The 18,206-nt window shown below is 42.6% G+C and overlaps 1 protein-coding gene across 7 annotated transcripts; it reads left to right on the forward strand.

Moving 5' to 3' along the window:
* Positions 1-227: 227 nt before the first annotated feature.
* Positions 228-17,932, forward strand: LOC133953354 (ETS-related transcription factor Elf-2-like). 7 transcript variants are annotated; one of them, XM_062387238.1, is made up of 10 exons: positions 228-554; positions 6,771-6,934; positions 7,646-7,901; positions 12,670-12,783; positions 13,693-13,896; positions 14,241-14,327; positions 14,444-14,636; positions 14,738-15,127; positions 15,244-15,409; positions 15,869-17,932. In XM_062387238.1, the coding sequence occupies exons 2-10, from the start codon at positions 6,860-6,862 to the stop codon at positions 16,451-16,453; spliced, it is 2,070 nt and encodes a 689-aa protein (XP_062243222.1). In that variant the 5' UTR covers positions 228-554; positions 6,771-6,859; the 3' UTR covers positions 16,454-17,932. The 7 variants fall into 7 exon arrangements, with proteins under 7 accessions (XP_062243222.1, XP_062243224.1, XP_062243220.1 ...); XM_062387240.1 differs by having other exon boundaries at positions 7,649-7,901; XM_062387236.1 differs by having other exon boundaries at positions 229-554; positions 14,441-14,636.
* Positions 17,933-18,206: the final 274 nt, after the last annotated feature.

Here is an 18,206-nt window from a genome sequence, read left to right on the forward strand (position 1 = left end):
CAGCTTGTTAGAACTTTTGTACCTAGTAACTTCTGACCATCACGAACATTAGAAACCTGTTCTTTAAAATACAATTATGGGATGCATGTGAATATGGATGTCTATTAGAAAACAACCTGGTAATAGAACATATGAAAGTGAAGTGGAGGAGCTCACTCTGTGGAGCTCTGTTTGTTTATGGTACGATGTGACGTCATGAACTAGATTTGCACGAGCAAGCGGAGGAAACGCGCGGAGTCATTCTCCATTAGCACCAAGCTGCGGCTTCTCCTCCACACACTGTCCCACATGAAGCACCGGGAGCACCGGGCTCTTCACACGGCCCGTCTGCCGGCGGGCTCCAGCGGGGCTCCACGACCCGAACACACGCAGCAGCAGCAGCAGCAGCCAGGGGACTCCTCGGGCTGAGGGTCGAGCGCAGAGGGGGAGGAGGAGAGGGGTTACTGGATCTCACACTCACGCACCAAACTCCCATTAGTCTCCGCTAACGTCAGGCTGCTCCGTGTGAACTAACTTTGTTTCCGCTCGGGGGAAGGAGCTAACGGTGTTAGCCGGTAAGTGACGCCACACGACTAGCAAATATTAGCCACATGGTTTGTCCCGTTGCTTTCTCTGACAGCTCGTTTTCCTCACAAAGCTAAATCAGCTTGCTAACGTTAGCTCAGTTCATGTCAACAGTCGGTTTCTCTCGTGTGTGCGACGTGCGCTCCTCAGCACTTGTGCACAGCAGGTTACAGTGTAGGTGAATAACTGTGTGTGGAGCAGGAGTGTGGCTGACCATTCAGCTGTACCGGGGGGCACAGTGGCTGGGGGGGTGCATGTTGTCTTTCCCAGCAGGATCGTGTCGACAGTCAGTGGTTCATGTGTCACCAGTACAGACTGTGGCTGGGGGGCTGAGGGTTTTACACCAGGGACCCACTTTGATTGTGCCTCTGGCCTCGTTACCTGTTTGTCATGTGTCTCAGGTGTTGACACAAGCAGACCAGATGAGTGTGAACAAGCCGAACCCACACTGGCCCCGTTGAGTAACTAGTGACAGCCTGCTATTGTGTGATATAGTAACAGGTGGTGAGAAGTAGGCCATGGATGCTGGTGGCAGCCTGTCAACATGCTAAGACTTTGATAACAGTTTCTTGTCTCTCTCTTCGCTTGACGTGCAGATCCACTAGTTTATTCTAGTTTGAGATGTAACATAATTCTTCACTGTTCCCATGCTCATGTTTTCATTAATTATTATTTAGTATACAAATGTCAGATTACAAAATATACTAATGTTAATCAGAATTTCCTTCGTACAGCCTTTGAGTATTTAAAATGTTCAGTGCTGTGCCTGTTCAAAACATGCTGTTTGTCGTCTGACTCATGGTTCAGTAGGCTGCTATCGAACCACCATCTCATTTCACTGCTGAGTTATGATAAACACAATAATGAAAAAAGTACCCCGGATACCTGAGAAAATACCGGAGCCCAAAATTCAAATGGGTTGCTGTCGGACGTACAATGCACATCTATTTATTAAGACTATATATTAAATACAATAGGTCTGAAATAAATCCCCATTCCTAGGATAATAATCAGGTTTGACTGAATCTCTGGAGCTGACTGTTCAAATTGTGCTGGGTTATATTGAGAGTTTTTGCTAATAATTACTTCATCCTTTGGTTATTACATGAAGGTAAGCAAAATACTATGGAACTCCTCGCACTATCACCCAATACAGTTCAACAGCACAAGACTATCAGATTAACCTCACCCAAATACGTCTTTGGACTTTGGGAGGAAGTCGGAGAGAAACAAAGTAAAGCCACTGTGTCGAGATGTGGCCAATCACGATCCTTTATAGAGACAGGTGCTATAACTTGGCAAATCAGCTTTCGTCTAGTAGGAAATCCTTCTGTTGGTTTGTGAATGTTGCAAAGTTCCAATGAAATGTTGCAATCTTTACAAATTTCTTCAAACATAGATCAAGGATGTCTTCAAGTTCAGCCACAATATAAAATCACCAGGTTGTCAACCCCAACCTGTATAGTAGTGTCTCTGCTTTGTGCTGGTGAATGATTCACCGGTCTGCCTTTTGCTCCGCTGTTATATCCTGCAGTCTGATCCAACAGTTGAACTGTGGTCTGAAGGTTTTTGTGGGGTGGACACGGTTGTATGTGAGTGCTGTGTGTTTAAGATATATAATAACAGGTCTATTGAAAGAAAACCTGATACATACACTAGCTGTGGCTTAACATAAATAATGACAAATTATGTCAAGTATCATGAATTTCTTTGACCTCGATAACATTAAGGATGATGTGAGGGAGATTATTCTACCTATACTATATTCATTTTACCATGCACGGCTGTACAGTTTGCTTCTACTCCAGGCTGTTTCAATGATGGGTTCAATCTCTTCTTTGTTGTGTCATCATTGTGATACCAGACAGCACTGTAATTACATCCGCCAAGCAGGTGATATTTTCGTCTCCGTTTGTTTGTCAGTCTGTTAAATAAAAATGCAACTATAGTGAATTTAAATGTGGTTTCATGAGGGACCTTGTTTGGAGGTATGCACTCTACTGAGTCTGGTTTATATTGTATAACAAACATTTCAGATGAATGAGCCTTGTTTTAACCCCAGAACATTTTCACCACACACAAGGAACCAGCATTACAATTATGAATCTTGATTCCTGAGAGAAATAATATAAAAGGACTCTAAAGCTATAACCAACGACTTAGAGTGAAATGTGTGCATGGGCTAAATAGATATCAAGTAATGAATTAGCTTTTTGTGTCATTGGTGTGTGTGTGTGCAAGCGTGTGTGCATGGGTGTGTGCTGGTGGAGGGCAGGGCACAACGCAGCCCCAGTTACTTGGAACAAAAGCTCTGTTGTTGAAAGATCATGTGACCCTGTGTGTGAGTCTGTGTGTGTCCCGCCCTCGTCATGTGATCTGAGCTCAGGGCAGGGTCTGAGAAGTGCTGAGTCGCTCTGAGAGGTTTCTTCCACCCAGGGAACATACAGGCAGGCAGAGGAGATGGTTGGCCCGATGGATGGATGGATAGATGTCAGACAGAGGAGGTGTGGGAGGGAGTCAGAGAAACAGTTCTGTTCCTTTCTCTTACCGTGCCTGCCGAGGAAACATCACACATTCCTTCATACCCTGTCTCCTTGTGGATTCAAAATGCACGACAGCGTAGTCACATGGACTTCTCTCTGCCGAGGCAAGTTTGTTCATTTTTCCTTTTATTTATATGCTCAGTGGAAGGTTACTGTGAAACAAGTGCTCGTCAGGATGACTGTGATGTATCTTGTTGAGTCTTGAGACTGTTATTGATTCACCATGAATCAGTCTATTATTCAAAAGTTCAAAGTTAACTGAATATGTAGATACCTAGCTGTCCCTCATCCACAATTATGCAATCTAATTGAACATTTGCAATCTTGGAATACCAACATGACTAGGAGCTAGCTGTAAGGAATACAAAGGTCAAGTTGATGGACTACAGTTGACATGGAGAATTATGAATTATTTTGCTTCTAACATGACACATATCTACTTCTGGTTTCCAAAATGAAAGTTTGTTGAAATGGTTAATTCAAGCTCATCATTCAAGCTCATTGTTCATTTTGTTTGACAAAGCAGCCACGTGTTCGCAGTCATCCAGCAGGTCCTGTAATACTCGTTTGATTCAACACAACCTGCAAATGCTGTGTAAGAAACTCGACCCCTGAAAGAACCTGAATGTGTGTTTTCTTTGGGTGTATGTGATTAATGTTTTTCAGAACTCTCCCTGCAGTGGTGCATACTACATGTGACACTGCATGCCATACTAGATTATTGAACAAATTGACCTCTCTGATGCAATAGCTGGGAAATTATCTAATGTCATATGGTAGTGATGATGGTGGTGATGTGACTCACTGCTGGTTTTAGCCAAAACATTTGCTCAAACAAAATCTCTATGTCACTCTGGAACAATTTTACTTTGTCTAGTTTTAGCAGCTCAACAGCAGCAACATGGCTCGTTCTGCAAGAAGAAGCTTCATGGCTATTTGCTCGCTCACCACAAATATTACCTGTGGAACATAGTTTCCATTAGAATGATGTGTTGTAGGAGCTAACTGTTGGACACCAAAACTTTGTTGTTAACTTTATAAAAGAGCATTTTGTCCTTGCAGCTCATCCAGGTTAGCTGCATGTTTCCAGCTGTATTGACGCTGAACTTTCCCCTTTTCATCTCTATGACTGTAAATTAAGCACACTGACTTGTCTTCTGCTTGCAAACTGCAACATTCTGCGTCTGTTTTTCTTTATAGTGTGCAAGGGGCCACAGTAACTCACATGCTAGTCTACCATCTCATGTTATTTTCTTTTATCACAAAAGAAAAAATGGCATGAGAAGTATTTTTACTGCTGAGTAGCTTTTCTGCATTCATGACTTGTATCATCGGCTCGATTCCCCCCACCTGTGACTCTAATGAAGTGTCTAGTAATGCCCTATCACTGTTGACCAAGGGAACACACATACAGTACAGGCACTGCATACAGGACTCTGCACTCTCCCTTTCACTCAATCTCTGTCTGATTAATGAAATGAGTTACATCTGCTGCATAGATTATAAAATCCCAGTGTGTCACGATCTCTTACTCTTCTATGAGCAAACATAATAACTTCTGTCAGTTTTACAGAAAAATATCCAATGTGCAGCACATGTACTTACTTTTATTTGGTTAGATTGTTTCTGTGCCAGGGAGCAAAGACGATGAAACAACAGGAAGCATGAAATATTTTCTAAAAATAGTTTGAATGTGAGATGAGAAGAAATATAAATTAGAGTGAGTTGGTTTATTCCTATGTGGTCTTGATCAATTAACTTGTGTCAACCTGTACCGTTCAGATTTTCTGGGATGCTCCCCCATAAACAGTATGTACAGCTCTGTAGATGAGCGCCGGCTGCATGGGTTTAAATAATTGACCAGAGGGTTTCCATCCGAGCTGATAGTATGATGGTCTCAGTAGCAAAGAGAGCACTGGCACAGCATGGTTCATCCATTATGCAGGGTTTAAGTAACTGAGCATGTGCTCATACACACCACGTCGAAGGACGCTGCATGTTCAGGCTGCTTAAGAAGGTTTATAGAAAACTGACTGCAATTACTGCCTCGCCTTCAACATACAGTCGAATTGCAGTTTACATCCAGGTCTGTTCAGACTCATATAACATATACAGTCAATACCTAGAATAATTTTATGAAAGATATGAATTGTTTTTTATCATTATTAGTTTTTAGTTATTTCATTTTAAACTTGAGTTATTTCCAAACATGTATTCAGTGAGATCACAGCGACCTTGACCTTTTGACTGCCAAAATCTAACCAGTTTAAACTTCAGTCCAAGTAGAATCTTTTGCCAAGTTTGAAGAAGCAAGATGCCAGGGACCATGCATACATTTATATTATGCTCTAGGTATTTAGGATTATGGTATAACTTTAGGTTTGAAAAAGATTGAGAAATTGAACTGTAAGTGAGTTTGTGTGTGTGTGTGTGTGTGTGTGTGTGTGTGTGTGTGTGTGTGTGTGTGTGTGTGTGTGTGTGTGTGTGTGTGTGTGTGTGTGTGTGTGTGTGTGTGTGTGTGTGTGTGTGTGTGTGTGTGTGTGTGTGTGTGTGTGTGTGTGTGTGTGTGTGTGTGTGTGTGTGTGTGTGTGTGTGTGTGATAACCTATCTCTCCATGCTCTGGCCTTCCCTTTGTCTTATATCCTATTGTCACAATGCACGGCAGCAGATAACAGGAACTGAACGCCCTGTGGTTCTTAGCAACGGTTACCATTTCTGGGACAAACTGGGTATTTGACGAAATGATTTGGATTCCTGTCAGTGCATTTTCTTAACAGCAGACAGACACTTCCTGTGGGTTGAGATGCAGGAGATCCCAGGCCCATAATGAGGCTCTGGATAACAGTCAGGAAAGAAGGAGTACATGTAGTTACATTTTGGTTGTATTACTTTTTTTTTGTAAAAATTGTGGAGAACTGTAAAGAAGCATGAGCAGTAAAGATATGCCGATACTTAAATAACCCCATGGTGAGATTCAGGGTTAGGGTAGTTGAGGTAGTTTTAAATGATGTTCAGTCACACACACTGGTTACATAACTCGCCCCCACAGGCTTCACCTGTCCATTTTTATTTTATATAGACAATAAATCCTTTTAATTTATGTTTGCATATCAGCTATTGTGCCCATGTTCAACTAATGTAAACCTAAATAAACAAAAAATTGTTAAATACTAGTTATCAATATGCTTCAATTATTCACAAAAAGTTCCCCAAAAGGTAAAATTATTTCTTGACAGGTTCCCTCATAGACATTTTCTGCATTAGAGGATTTAAAATACTTTCGGGTACACATCAGCAACTCTGAAACTGTTCTGAACTCAGTGAACAGGCGAATAGGGAGACTGCAGCTCAACTCACTTTTGACATTGCTGCATTACAGAGATGCTCTTCATACCTGGTGGACCAATCATCATCCCATCACTCTGACCACAGTCAGACTCTCCTTCCCTCACACATACACTAACCCAAACACATAAACAATACACAATAAATCTGTCTGTCATATTTGGACCGGTGAAAACACATTTTGTATTTTCATACAGCAGTGATTTACGTGTTTATTTGCATACAGAGCAGGGAAGTGAGATCCTATCACAGGTTATGAAGGTATAACGGTCAAACGTTTGTCATTTTGTTCATCAAAGTCTCTTCTCATCTTTCTAGGGGCTGTTGTTCACCACATAGGTAAAGCCCACCTGACTGGAATAGCTGTGGCAAATCACTGGCTGTGTAACCCCACAGGAGCATGAGTCATGACGTCAGTGGTGCTGGTCGACACTGGTGGGACAGTGGTGGAGTATGTCACAGCTGAGGAGGACAATCTGCAGGTGGGTTGGACACAGACACAAGCAGAACTAAGGCTACACTGGTTTCCAAACTAAAACAGTCTCTGTCCAAACGACTTACCAGTCCATGAAAGGGGGGGAAAGGTGCCTTTTGATGTGCAGTAGGAAGTCCAGTGAAGTGTCCTTTCGGGCTCCTGCTGTTGTTGTTCTGCTGGGAAGACTTTGTGTCCTTAGGCAGGCTCTCGCGTCGCTGCCTTTCTGTAGCAGTTTGCTTCAGGCAGGCCTGCTTGGAGGTTGGAAGAGCTTGGGTTTGGAGAATGTCTGGCCAGGAGTGGAGAGAGGAGGTCCTGAGGCACACAGTGATCAATAGTAGCCAGAGGTTGGGTCCAGGGGCATTTTTCACACCAAGTGGGAAGATGAAGGACCCTGAGAGACTGAGTTCCGGAAGCTTTCCTTCGTCTTCAGAACAAAGGAGACATGTGATCGCAGGCTTTGGCTACACATGTAGGCCCAACTATTGCTCAACCATATTAGGTCTACATAATCAGTGACATCGACATGCAAGTTTTCCAGTTAATACTGGGCCAGCAGTGACTGCAAACCTCTGTTATAAAGTGGCTCTATAACTCAGAAGGAGTGTGGATGCCAGGCATATTCATAGCAGCGTCGATGCCATTCTGCCTTCTTTTCTAATTTCTGACCTAATTTGTTCCTAATCGACATAGATGGTAAACGTGTTCTTGACTATTCCAGCAGGATGGAGAGTGTGAGGTGGATATGGAGCTGGAAGGAGAGGTGGAAGCAGAATGTGAAGCTGAGGAGGCCTATGAAGAAGTACAGGACAGAGAGGAGGCTGAGGACTACCCAGCAGTCATAGTGGAGGAGGTGCCTGGTGCCAGCCTGGTGGAGGAGCAACGTTACTCAGCCCAGTTAGTTGTGTATAATGACGAGGTGTACCTGATGCAGGAAGTGGTCGAGGAGCAGGAGGTGGAGACAGAAGGGGAGGCAGGTGAGGAATAAATACCTTTTGTTTTTATCAGAAACTGGATTTAATGCCAACTTCACATCTTCCCCTTTTCTACTATTATGGTACATTGCAGGATGACTATCATACAGTCAGATTTATCCTTTAACATGATTAATTAATCAATTAATTTTAAAACCAACATTCTGATCTTGCCATTACGAGCCCTGGCGTCCTTCACGTTTATACAAATTATTTTATATATTTTCAGCTGGTGCTACTGCCAGTCAGCTGCTTTCAGACATGCACTGAACCCCAGATAATCTTCCTCTGGAGGGGCTGTATGTGAGAATACAAATGTAGGAGTGAGAGGACTCTCTCCTGAGTTTCTCCGGCCAGCCCCCCCGGTAAAAACTGTGGAGAACGTCTAAATGAGCTGGTGAGAGAACAAAGCAGGAGATCCACTACAGGAAACACTGTAAGTGAGTGGGCATGTGGCTGATGATTCCACCAGACGTCACACCCAAAAATAAAAATAACAAAAAGTAAACAAATATCTCAGGATGAAAAATGGTGCCACACACATAGATGACACAGACCAAGATGTCAAGAAAGCTTTTGGTGATAAGGGCACGCCCTTGTTGATATGCTGTAAACAAAACAAATGATCTCAACACCACAATTTAGTTGCATCCGTCTGCTGTGCCAAAGATTTCAGTCTTGTGTTTGAACCAGTCGGAGCGAAGAATCTCCTACTACTTTGTTTCTGCCAACATTCTCCGGAGTTCATGTCTGAAAATGGCTTTAGACTCAGTAATGTTAACTGATAAGATAAAAATATTAATTAATTTTACCCTGACTATGTCCTGGTACTTAATCCACCCAGGAAAAATGTACCCAATCTTTGTGTTACTCTGTCCAACATAATTTTTGAAAAAAGTTTTTTGTGTTGTGATTGCAGCTTTATTTTGTGGCTGTTTTGGGATGCTCCTGAATTTCATTAGTACTACTTTGGTTTTTCTGTCTCCTTTCTCCTGACTTCAAAACTTTGTGGGAATACACATAAAAGTTTTTTGTTGCATTATAGAGTTTTAAGGACTAATTCAAGCTTAGAAAGTGTTTTTTATTTATTGTGGTTGAGCGGAACTACTTTTCTGATTTAGCTGGAAACACTAGTGACACAATCTGGTTATCTACAGAGGTGTATGTCGTCATGCTGCCACCTAGTGGATATTTTAGAACAGTCACTATACTTCATGTACAGTTGAGGTGTCCAGCATTGCTCAGTAATCATCTATTAATCCGCTATTAACAGAGACTATTGTTCAGTCCAGTGCAATAATTATGAAACGTATTGAATACAAAGTAATTATAATTTTAAACTCATGAGTACTTGTGGTGTACTCATTCACATCATCTTAAATAACATCTCCAACCATTTGCACAAAATCTAAATAAGAAGCATTTCTAAGCAGGATCTATAATTGATCAAAGTAACAGTAAATGATCTTGCATCACTTGCAAGTGCATTTTGCACATTCTGCCTGCTTGAATTTCAGAAATATAGAAAAACTTGATTTACCCATATAGTTTATTTTGAAGCCTGGTTTTCTAATTTAAAAATAAATTGTCTCAAGCGCAAGGATAAAGTGACCAACACACCACCATGGATTGTGACCATACCTAGAAAATGACTTAGTGTTTAAGAGTTTAAGATGACCCTCTGTAAATATATAATTTCTGTCTTTTGGTAAACTCCATAACATTGTGTGTGTGAAGTCCCAATGAGACAAAAGACAGGGCCATTTTACTAAAGATGTGCAGAGATCACTAAAAGAATGCTTTTCCACAGCACAACTTGCAGCATGTGCACAATAGTTTGAAATAGTCCTGATTGGTTGTCAACTAATATTAGTTTGACTCATCTTTCATGACACTGTTATGATTCTATTTAGGAAACAGAACAGAACTGAAGTTATAATTGTTATGAATATTTTATACTGTAAACACATGCATTTAATTACTGTGGAATATCTTTATTGAGATTAAAATGTTACTTTCCACTCTTCAAAAGAAGAAATCCGAATTACACACATGATTTGTCTGTAACTGATGAATGTGTGACTTTGTAGGAGAGAATTTGACTTGTATCAAATTACCTAGATCAAACCAGCTAAGAAGTGAATGATGCTATTCCGTAGTGTTGTTCACTGTTAAGGAAAGTTGTGGTTTAGATGCATTGTGTTCTTTACAACAATCACTTCGTTGTAAAAACTGCAGCTTTGTGTGTAATAAGTGGATTTGTTCGTCCAGTGTGTTCATTTCAATCAAGTTATCGCTGTGCAGCTGTGTGTGACGTAGTCATTACGCAAGTGAGGGAGGGCGAAGGAAGGATTTCCTGTGTCGGCGGAGGGATACATCTCAGACGCTGTAACGCGTCTCGGGGAAATCGACTTGATTTCCCATTGACGGCGGAGTGATCCGAGCTCGCTGGCTTCCCATACAATTCAGTGAGAAGTCAATGTGAATCTGCAGCAAGGGGAAAACATGGCGACTTCGCAGCATGAGGGACATGCAAACCAGCTCGATCTACTCATCAGAGCCGGTAACGTAACTTTGTTTTGTTCTAACCGGGACGCGGGAGCTGCCGCGAACGCGCGGCTCCTGTTTGTACGCCGGGCCACTGCGCCTCAGTGCGCGGAGGAGCGCGCTGAAGTAATGGAGGGCAATCAGGAAGTGATCACCTTGGTAGCAACCTGCATGGCGCTGCTACACGATGTGTGAGCCTGGTTTAAGACGTGAAACTTGCTCAGTATGCACGGAGACTTGGATGTGTGCACCATGCGTGTTTTGCACGGTGGAGCAGGCCCTTCTCCGCGCAGTGAGATGTAGAATAACGGTCTGCACGTCGGCTCTGCACAACCAGGAAGTGTAGAGATGTTGTCTTCCCTACGTCTTTGCCACGCTGTCTGAGTCGGAAGGACATGTGGGTTTATTTTCACTGACACTAACCTGTTACACAGCATCACACAGAACCTCTGTCGGCTTTGTGTTGGACCTGTGAGATGAGTGTGTAACAGTTGCTGGCTCTAGTTTGTGCAGTTTGTAGGAATATTGTGCAGTAATAGAACAGTACATTGCACCTAAATATCAGGATCAAATGTGTGTTTTTTGTGATATTGTTGGATGTTGAGCTCCTGCTAACACGTGTCGAGTGGAAGGTTGTGAGTCGTACGTCTGATGATTTCCGTTATCGTGTGTGAGACTGAAGCGTGGGACGGCCTGGCTCACTCGCTTTCTTCCCTCTACTTGTTTCTAGTGCGGCTTGTCCCTTCGACCAAGTTGACCCAAATTAACACTTTTTTTGTCTCATTTGATGCGTGTTTGTCGATTGTTTGAATGTCTAATGTGTCAGAAAGACGCCTTCTAGCTTCCCTCATGTTTTAATCGTTATACTCAAAGTAATTTGTCTCATTTCGATGGCGGAAGCATTGTTTATGCAAGGGGCGGAGCGTGCTTTTCATCGACCCTCCCGTAGGTCCAATATCGGACGGGGTGGTTTAAAACGCAAGCTGGGGTCCAATGAAATTTCAACGGGGGGCGGCTGTCAATCGGAGAAGAGCCAATAGGAGGCGATGCGGCTGTTGAGTGACGGGAGGATTTGTGATCTTCTTCGAAGAGAACTGGAGGGAAAGGATGAGGAGTGTAAACACGGAAGTCATCAGAGGCAGCACTACTTTCGTTCGGACTTGCTGCTATTCTTGGCGCCTCTACAGTGTAGTTTAGCTAGATAATAGACATCTTGTGAACTTACTTAAGTATCCTAACGCTTACACACACACACACACACACAATGCTTATCTTTTACAAAATTCTTAATGTTTTCTTTTCATTTATTATTATTACTTAATTATGGACTAAATAATTAAGTGTAAATCCATCTCCTCACACTATAGACAGACTTGAAACTACAACTATATGTGTTTATGTAGGTCAGGCTGCAGCTGCAGCTCTGTGACCTCCCACCTTTTGGGGGTCTTATTACAGAGCAGTGTTTTCAAGGGCAGCCCAGCTTGCTATAGGGTTTCTGCCGTGATCGCTGCCAGTATGTCCTGTTTGTTTGTGAGAGGAACTGAATTAAGTGAGACCAGCTAAAGATAGCCCGACTCTCCCCAATGCAGTGCCTGTTGCCTCAGTGAGATAGCCAAACATGGACAGGGCAGGCTGCTGGAGATTCTCGTGTTTCCCACCGGTGATTGACAACAACAGCAGGTGCCCGGGGCTTCTTCCCAGGGTGCCTCAGGGTTTTTAACTGCACGCATGCATTTACTGGTGGGCAGCTTTAGGTGCCGCTGATGTTACTTAACCTCTCGTCAATCTTCAGTATTTTCAAGCTGTTCTGTTGTCTTTCATCTTCAGACAAAATGACAAAGAGCAGGGTAAAAACTGTCAAGACAGTTTATCAAATGTAAAAAGGAAGAGAAGAAAATAAATACATTCCAGTGTTCTGTTTTAATCAAGTCCTAGGGTGTGAAAGTTGACTACTGAAAATATTTTAGCAGTATCTACCCAGCATTAGTTTCTTCACTAGGGGGCGCCATGTAGTTGCATTTGGTTTTGCAGCATGGTATTTAAGATGCATTCAAGAGTTGACTAATGCGAAATGAAACAGTCAAAACCAACAGGTCAACAAAGACTGTGACCTTTAACATGTTTACACATGTAAGTATGAAGTGTCTCTGTGCAAGACCCTGGAAACAGGATTATTTAAAAGGTTGCTAATTGATTCTGTTTGTGTTTGTGTGTGTTTCAGTGGAGGCTTCTGTCCATGGCAATAATGTGTACTGCTCTGACAAGACCATCGAGGCTGCCGAGGCTCTGCTACGCATGGATTCACCTTCCAGCCTCAGAGAGGGCCGTAGTCCAGGTAACACACACAACCTGATTAACAGGAGAACAGGGGGGGTTCACACAATTAAGAACAAACTATACTTACAGCTGATGTCTGTAATGTCTCTTAAATAAGGCAATGTACTTTTATTGTGGGTAAAGAGTGAAGTGTTGGTTGGTCAAAGAGGTTTTTGCTCCCATTTCATCTTTGCCATGGTTTAAACAATTTATGGTATTCCTACTTCGATGATTATTAAAACTCAAAAGATCGCTTGTCTTTGAGTATTACTTTGAGTATTATTAGATCCCAAATAATATGAGTATTAGTTACTGAAGTAGATCCTTGTTTTTTATTAGGACTGTCATTTTTATTTAAAATTCAAACTTTCACTTGTACGTAGGGGGAAACGTTCTTATTTTACCTGTAATGATCTGTTCCATTAAAAAATATAGAGAGCATCATGATCCAGCAGAGGGCGCCCACTGTCAGCTTGTTTGGTCTCTTTATCTAACAGTTAAGTCAGTCAGTTTTGTTACATTGTTTTACTACAAAAATGGAGAATGTCCTGAGCAGACGGTCGTGACACTAACGTATCTAAGAAGGGACATGTGAAAATATTTTATAAGCTCCAAACAATGGTGAGGTTGTTACCGGCTATGTAATTAAATCTGTGGGCTCACCGGTTGGATTTCCACCCAAGTGAGGCAGCAGAGGAGGCACCACAGACAATCGGAGCAAAGTCAAGTGTTCATTCTCATCTGATTGTGCAAACAAATTGCATTTCATGTCAAATTCTTTCCAACTTGAATTCTATAAAGAGTAAATACCCAATATATTATATATCAGCTGTGAAATACACATTTAAACCTTCTGCTTTTCCTATGAAGAAATCAAACTTAATCATGCAACTTCAATTCAAACCTCAATCTTCTGTCCTCAACCCAGAAGCCTTTTTCTCCCCATGCAACGTGACACCGGATTTGCTCCACGCTGCCATGCGTCCCGACATGATAGCAGACACAGAGGTGGAGATCTCGACTGAGGATTGCGGTGAGGAGGAGGAGGAGGACGACGACGACGACGAAGAGGAGATTGGGACGATGCTGGAGGATCCAGAACCTGATCATGAGCCTGTCAGAAAGAGAAGAGGTAGAGAAAAACATCTTGTAGTCTTGTCAAAGTTCATTTTTGAAGGGAGTCTTCAGTATTTGTGGAAAAGGCTTTGGGGAGAATGGGGCTCAAGCTTTGGAAAAAGGGAATAACATTTGTTTTTATTAATGGGGAACAAATGTGTTCCCTGATAAAGTTGACTTCAAATTCCAGGCCACAGACATTAAGCCAAGACCTTATCTTCTGCCATAAATGAGTCTGAAAGTTGAAATCCAAGAGCACCATCTAGTGGTTGACCTTTTATTGTTGGGTCTCAACTGAGCATCATATGTCAGACATATCCGGGTCTACTGATGTTAAATGTTAAACTGTTTCCTTTGTAGCCGGACGGAAGCCAAAGACACATCATTCGGCTTTTTCCAATGGTTCCCCAGACCTCGGCATCAAGAAGAAACCAAGAGAAGGGAAAGGTATCTCACAGTTTCTCTGGAAACATTTTTACCAATTAAGACCTAAAGTGCCCAATATGAAGGCACTCCAAAATTGGCATTTAGCAGCGCACTAAATTGACTATGATTTCCAGCAGGCAGTACCACCTACCTTTGGGAGTTTCTACTGGATCTCCTCCAGGACAAGAACACATGTCCCAGGTATATCAAGTGGACACAGAGGGAGAAGGGCATCTTCAAGCTGGTCGACTCAAAGGCTGTGTCCAAGCTGTGGGGCAAACACAAGAACAAGCCAGACATGAACTATGAGACCATGGGCCGGGCTCTCAGGTGAGTGTGTGTGTGGGATTGAGGGAGATTTCACACCATTTTCTCTTATTTGTGTTTGTTGGACGTAGTATCATAACGTCTGATAAACCTTTTTTCTTCAGATATTACTACCAGCGCGGCATCCTCGCCAAAGTAGAGGGCCAGCGGCTGGTCTACCAATTCAAAGAGATGCCCAAAAACATTGTCATAATTGACGATGACATGACCGACATGTCCGTCCCTGATGATCTCATCGGCTCAGACACAGCTACATCCTATGAGCGCGTGCCTCCACCATCAGACATGCTGCTCCAGGTGACCGAGCTATCGTCCTCCAAGAAGCCCAACATCCTGCGGACCGGGAACAGAGCCAACGTGGTCCAAGCTCCTGTCCCCATGGGGAGCAAGAACATGGCCGGTGGTGCGCGTATATTGTCGCTTACTGCAGCAACAGATGGGAGTCAGACCCAGCACTCCCACGCAACGATCATCCCTAATGCCACGGGGCCCAGGTTAGACTCCTGCAGAGACGTCGACCTTCAGGAGCCTAGATGCAAATGTATCTGTTATTCCCTAACACCAAATACTAGCGTTTGACTCTCTGTGCCCTCTTACCTCTTGTCTGCAGGACGGTGCGGGTGGCAATGCAGGTGCCTGTAGTCATGACAACATCCCTGGGTCAGAAGATCTCTACCGTGGCCGTACAACAGCAGGCGGGACACACGGGACCCACAGGGGCTGTCGGCCACACCACGCTCCTCACCAACACTGGGAACACCAACTCCCAACAGAAGGTTTGTACACATTGAATCTGATTTGCTTTTATGCATTTAAACACATTACAGCAGTGTATCTGCACTTCTCACCACAACAGAGAGGAAACACTTTGTCTCATAGTTTTCAGATATAGGTTTTATCAGAGAATGTTTGTTTTGTTCAAACATCCTTTTAATGCAGCTTTCGTGGTCCAGGTCACATTAATTTAATGAAATATACCCGTGGGAGTGAATGTTATATACTGCTGAGGAAAATTAAAGGCATGATACGATACTAAATAAGTGTAGATTCTAAAATCATACTTTGGACAGTATCAAGGTTATGAATTCTTACATTTATTTAAGTTGTATTTCGGGGTGTACAGAAGATTGGAAAACAGGTGCACAAATAGAAAGTACATTGAAAATAATTGTTAAAAATTAAATGACCCCCGGTTGGAAATTCATATAATTCATTGTATGACTTTTTTTGTGTAGGTTATGATACAGACAATCCCCACCATGGTCCCAGCCACAGCAGAGAACGGAGACAAGATCACCGTCCAGCTCGCCAAGATCATCACAATCCCAGCACACCAGTTAGCCCAGTGTCAGCTCCAGACCGGCACTAGCAAGGCTGGCATCGGAGGATCCTCGGCGGGCATCAGCCTCCTCGGCAGTCCCCTGACCGTTCGGGCCCTGGCTCCTGTCAACGTTGCACCGGGAACGCAAGTGATGAGACTCACCATGCCAACGCAGACACAACAGACTCTAGTGGTGTCGCAGGCGGGGAGCCTCGCAGGCAGGGCGGGGACAGTGACAGTGACGTCAGCCAATCATACGATGACTGCACAGCCTCACATCCTCAGCGGTGTCATTAACGGCTCAGAGCTGGTGTTAGGAGGGACGAGAGGAGTTGCGTTGGAGAAGCTGAGGGCTGCCGGGGTCCAGGTGCAGACTTTGCAGGTGCCGGTGACGGCAGCAGTACAACAGAGTGTCCAGCATTCTGAGGTGGACGCTGAGGTGGCCATCAACCTGCAAAGCCCCGATGTGACCGTCAAGACAGAAGAGCCTGAGTGTTGAAACATTTTCCAGCACCCATCTCTGCCAGAGAGGGTTAGTTTGTACATGTCTGAAGTCATATTTACTCTTGTGATAACCAGCAGCAGTCTCTGAGACTAAAAAGACGTCTGAAGGCCTGTTTTTAAGTCCTCAACCTGTCTTCAATTCCTCCCTGATGCTGCCTCAGACTGAAAGGGAACTACGTCTGTCTCTTCACAAATCACGCCGGCACCGACGCTCCTCGGAGCGTTGTGTTCGGAACTTTAACTGGATCCTTCAACATAGGAATACACAAAGACTTTAAAAGGGAGTTGTTGGGAACGGTTAAGGGACCAACCTTGATCACTACAATGTACGCCTTCTAAATGGATCACCATCACTGACTCAAATTTGGAAAACACTTTGAAAATATTAAAGAAGAAAAGCAAACACTACAAAACGAGGCAAATAATTACAACCGAGAATAATGTGAACTATCAAAGAAGAAGAAAACAAAATGTGGAGGATGTAATGAAACTTCTGTAGACATTGGTTTCCTATTTTTTCCTCCACAGATGTTAAAACCAGCAACTTGTACTGAAATACTCCATCACTGTGCATCAAGTGTTTGTGGTGCTACACTAGTGGGAGAGGTGCTGAAAAAGCCCTAACAGAGGCAATTATCAGCAGACCATGGTTGTGTATGTACATATTTATATATATATATATATATATTGACTATACAGTTTAAGGAGCAGAGGTTAACAGAACAGCCTTAGATTTAATTTCAAATTTTGTTTTTTCATATTTTGTCTGAACAGTAAACAGAAATTAGGTTGTGTTTTGATACCTTGTACCAAGCACAGTATTATTGCAACGAGCGGACCTAATATTTGTTTTATCATCGGTTCCCAATTCTCATATAAGAAAAACAATAACAGTTTGTAGATACGTGATCAGATTGTTTGTAATGTGTCTTCCAGCGCCCAGGAAAATCTGTAGTCTTGAATTAATCCTGTATCCGACTAAAAGGATCTTGGTCTCAATTCTTAAAATCAGTTTTTCATTCGCTCTCCTCATCCCAACCCGACACTGTTTGGCTGCATTGAAATGCAAAGAATGTGACTAAGGTGCTTATGCCATGTCTTGGAAAAAATAAAGAAACCAAAAAGTAATATCAATATAGGTAAACTCTGAGTTATGAAAATATTTTACTTTAAAAAAAAAGAGCCATTAAAAAAAGTTTATGCAAAATGTTTGCTTTAACAATGAAACCACTGTAGATCCCAGGTCACTTTACTTCACCTGTAAAACAGATAATAGTCTTGGCCATTTTGGCTTAACATTTCATTATTTCTTTTTTTTTTATCTGAAAGGAGGGACGATAGAAAGATGTTTGTTTTCAGACTGAACTGTTTGTATATTCAACATTTGAAGTATATTCTATTTTGTTGTACTCTTGTTTCAAAGTGTATGAAAGTAGATTTTACTGAAATATAAAAAAAGATTTGAAAACAGGAACTATTGTATTGTGGTTTCACACTGAAGCTTGTGTGTGTGTGTGTGTGTGTGTGTGTGTGTGTGTGTGTGTGTGTGTGTGTGTGTGTGTGTGTGTGTGTGTGTGTGTGTGTGTGTGTGTGTGTGTGTGTGTGTGTGTGTGTGTGTGTGTGTGTGTGTGTGTGTGTGTGTGTGTGCGTAAAACATTTATTACTTGGTATTTGACGTCATCTGACCAACTTGTAAATGGGATGTTTGTTACTTTACACTTCTTTCTTTCCCAACCTGCACATATCAG

Source organism: Platichthys flesus, chromosome 5 (genome assembly GCF_949316205.1).
Source record: "Platichthys flesus chromosome 5, fPlaFle2.1, whole genome shotgun sequence".
Lineage (NCBI taxonomy): Eukaryota > Metazoa > Chordata > Actinopteri > Pleuronectiformes > Pleuronectidae > Platichthys > Platichthys flesus.

Bases quoted from the DNA above. Each gene is read 5' to 3' on its own strand.
- LOC133953354 (XM_062387236.1), top strand. From the start codon at position 6,860: ATGACGTCAGTGGTGCTGGTCGACACTGGTGGGACAGTGGTGGAGTAT. The intron at 14,328-14,440 runs GTATCTCACAGT...TATGATTTCCAG, and splicing joins GAAACCAAGAGAAGGGAAAG to CAGGCAGTACCACCTACCTT. The intron at 15,128-15,243 runs GTTAGACTCCTG...TCTTGTCTGCAG, and splicing joins CCTAATGCCACGGGGCCCAG to GACGGTGCGGGTGGCAATGC.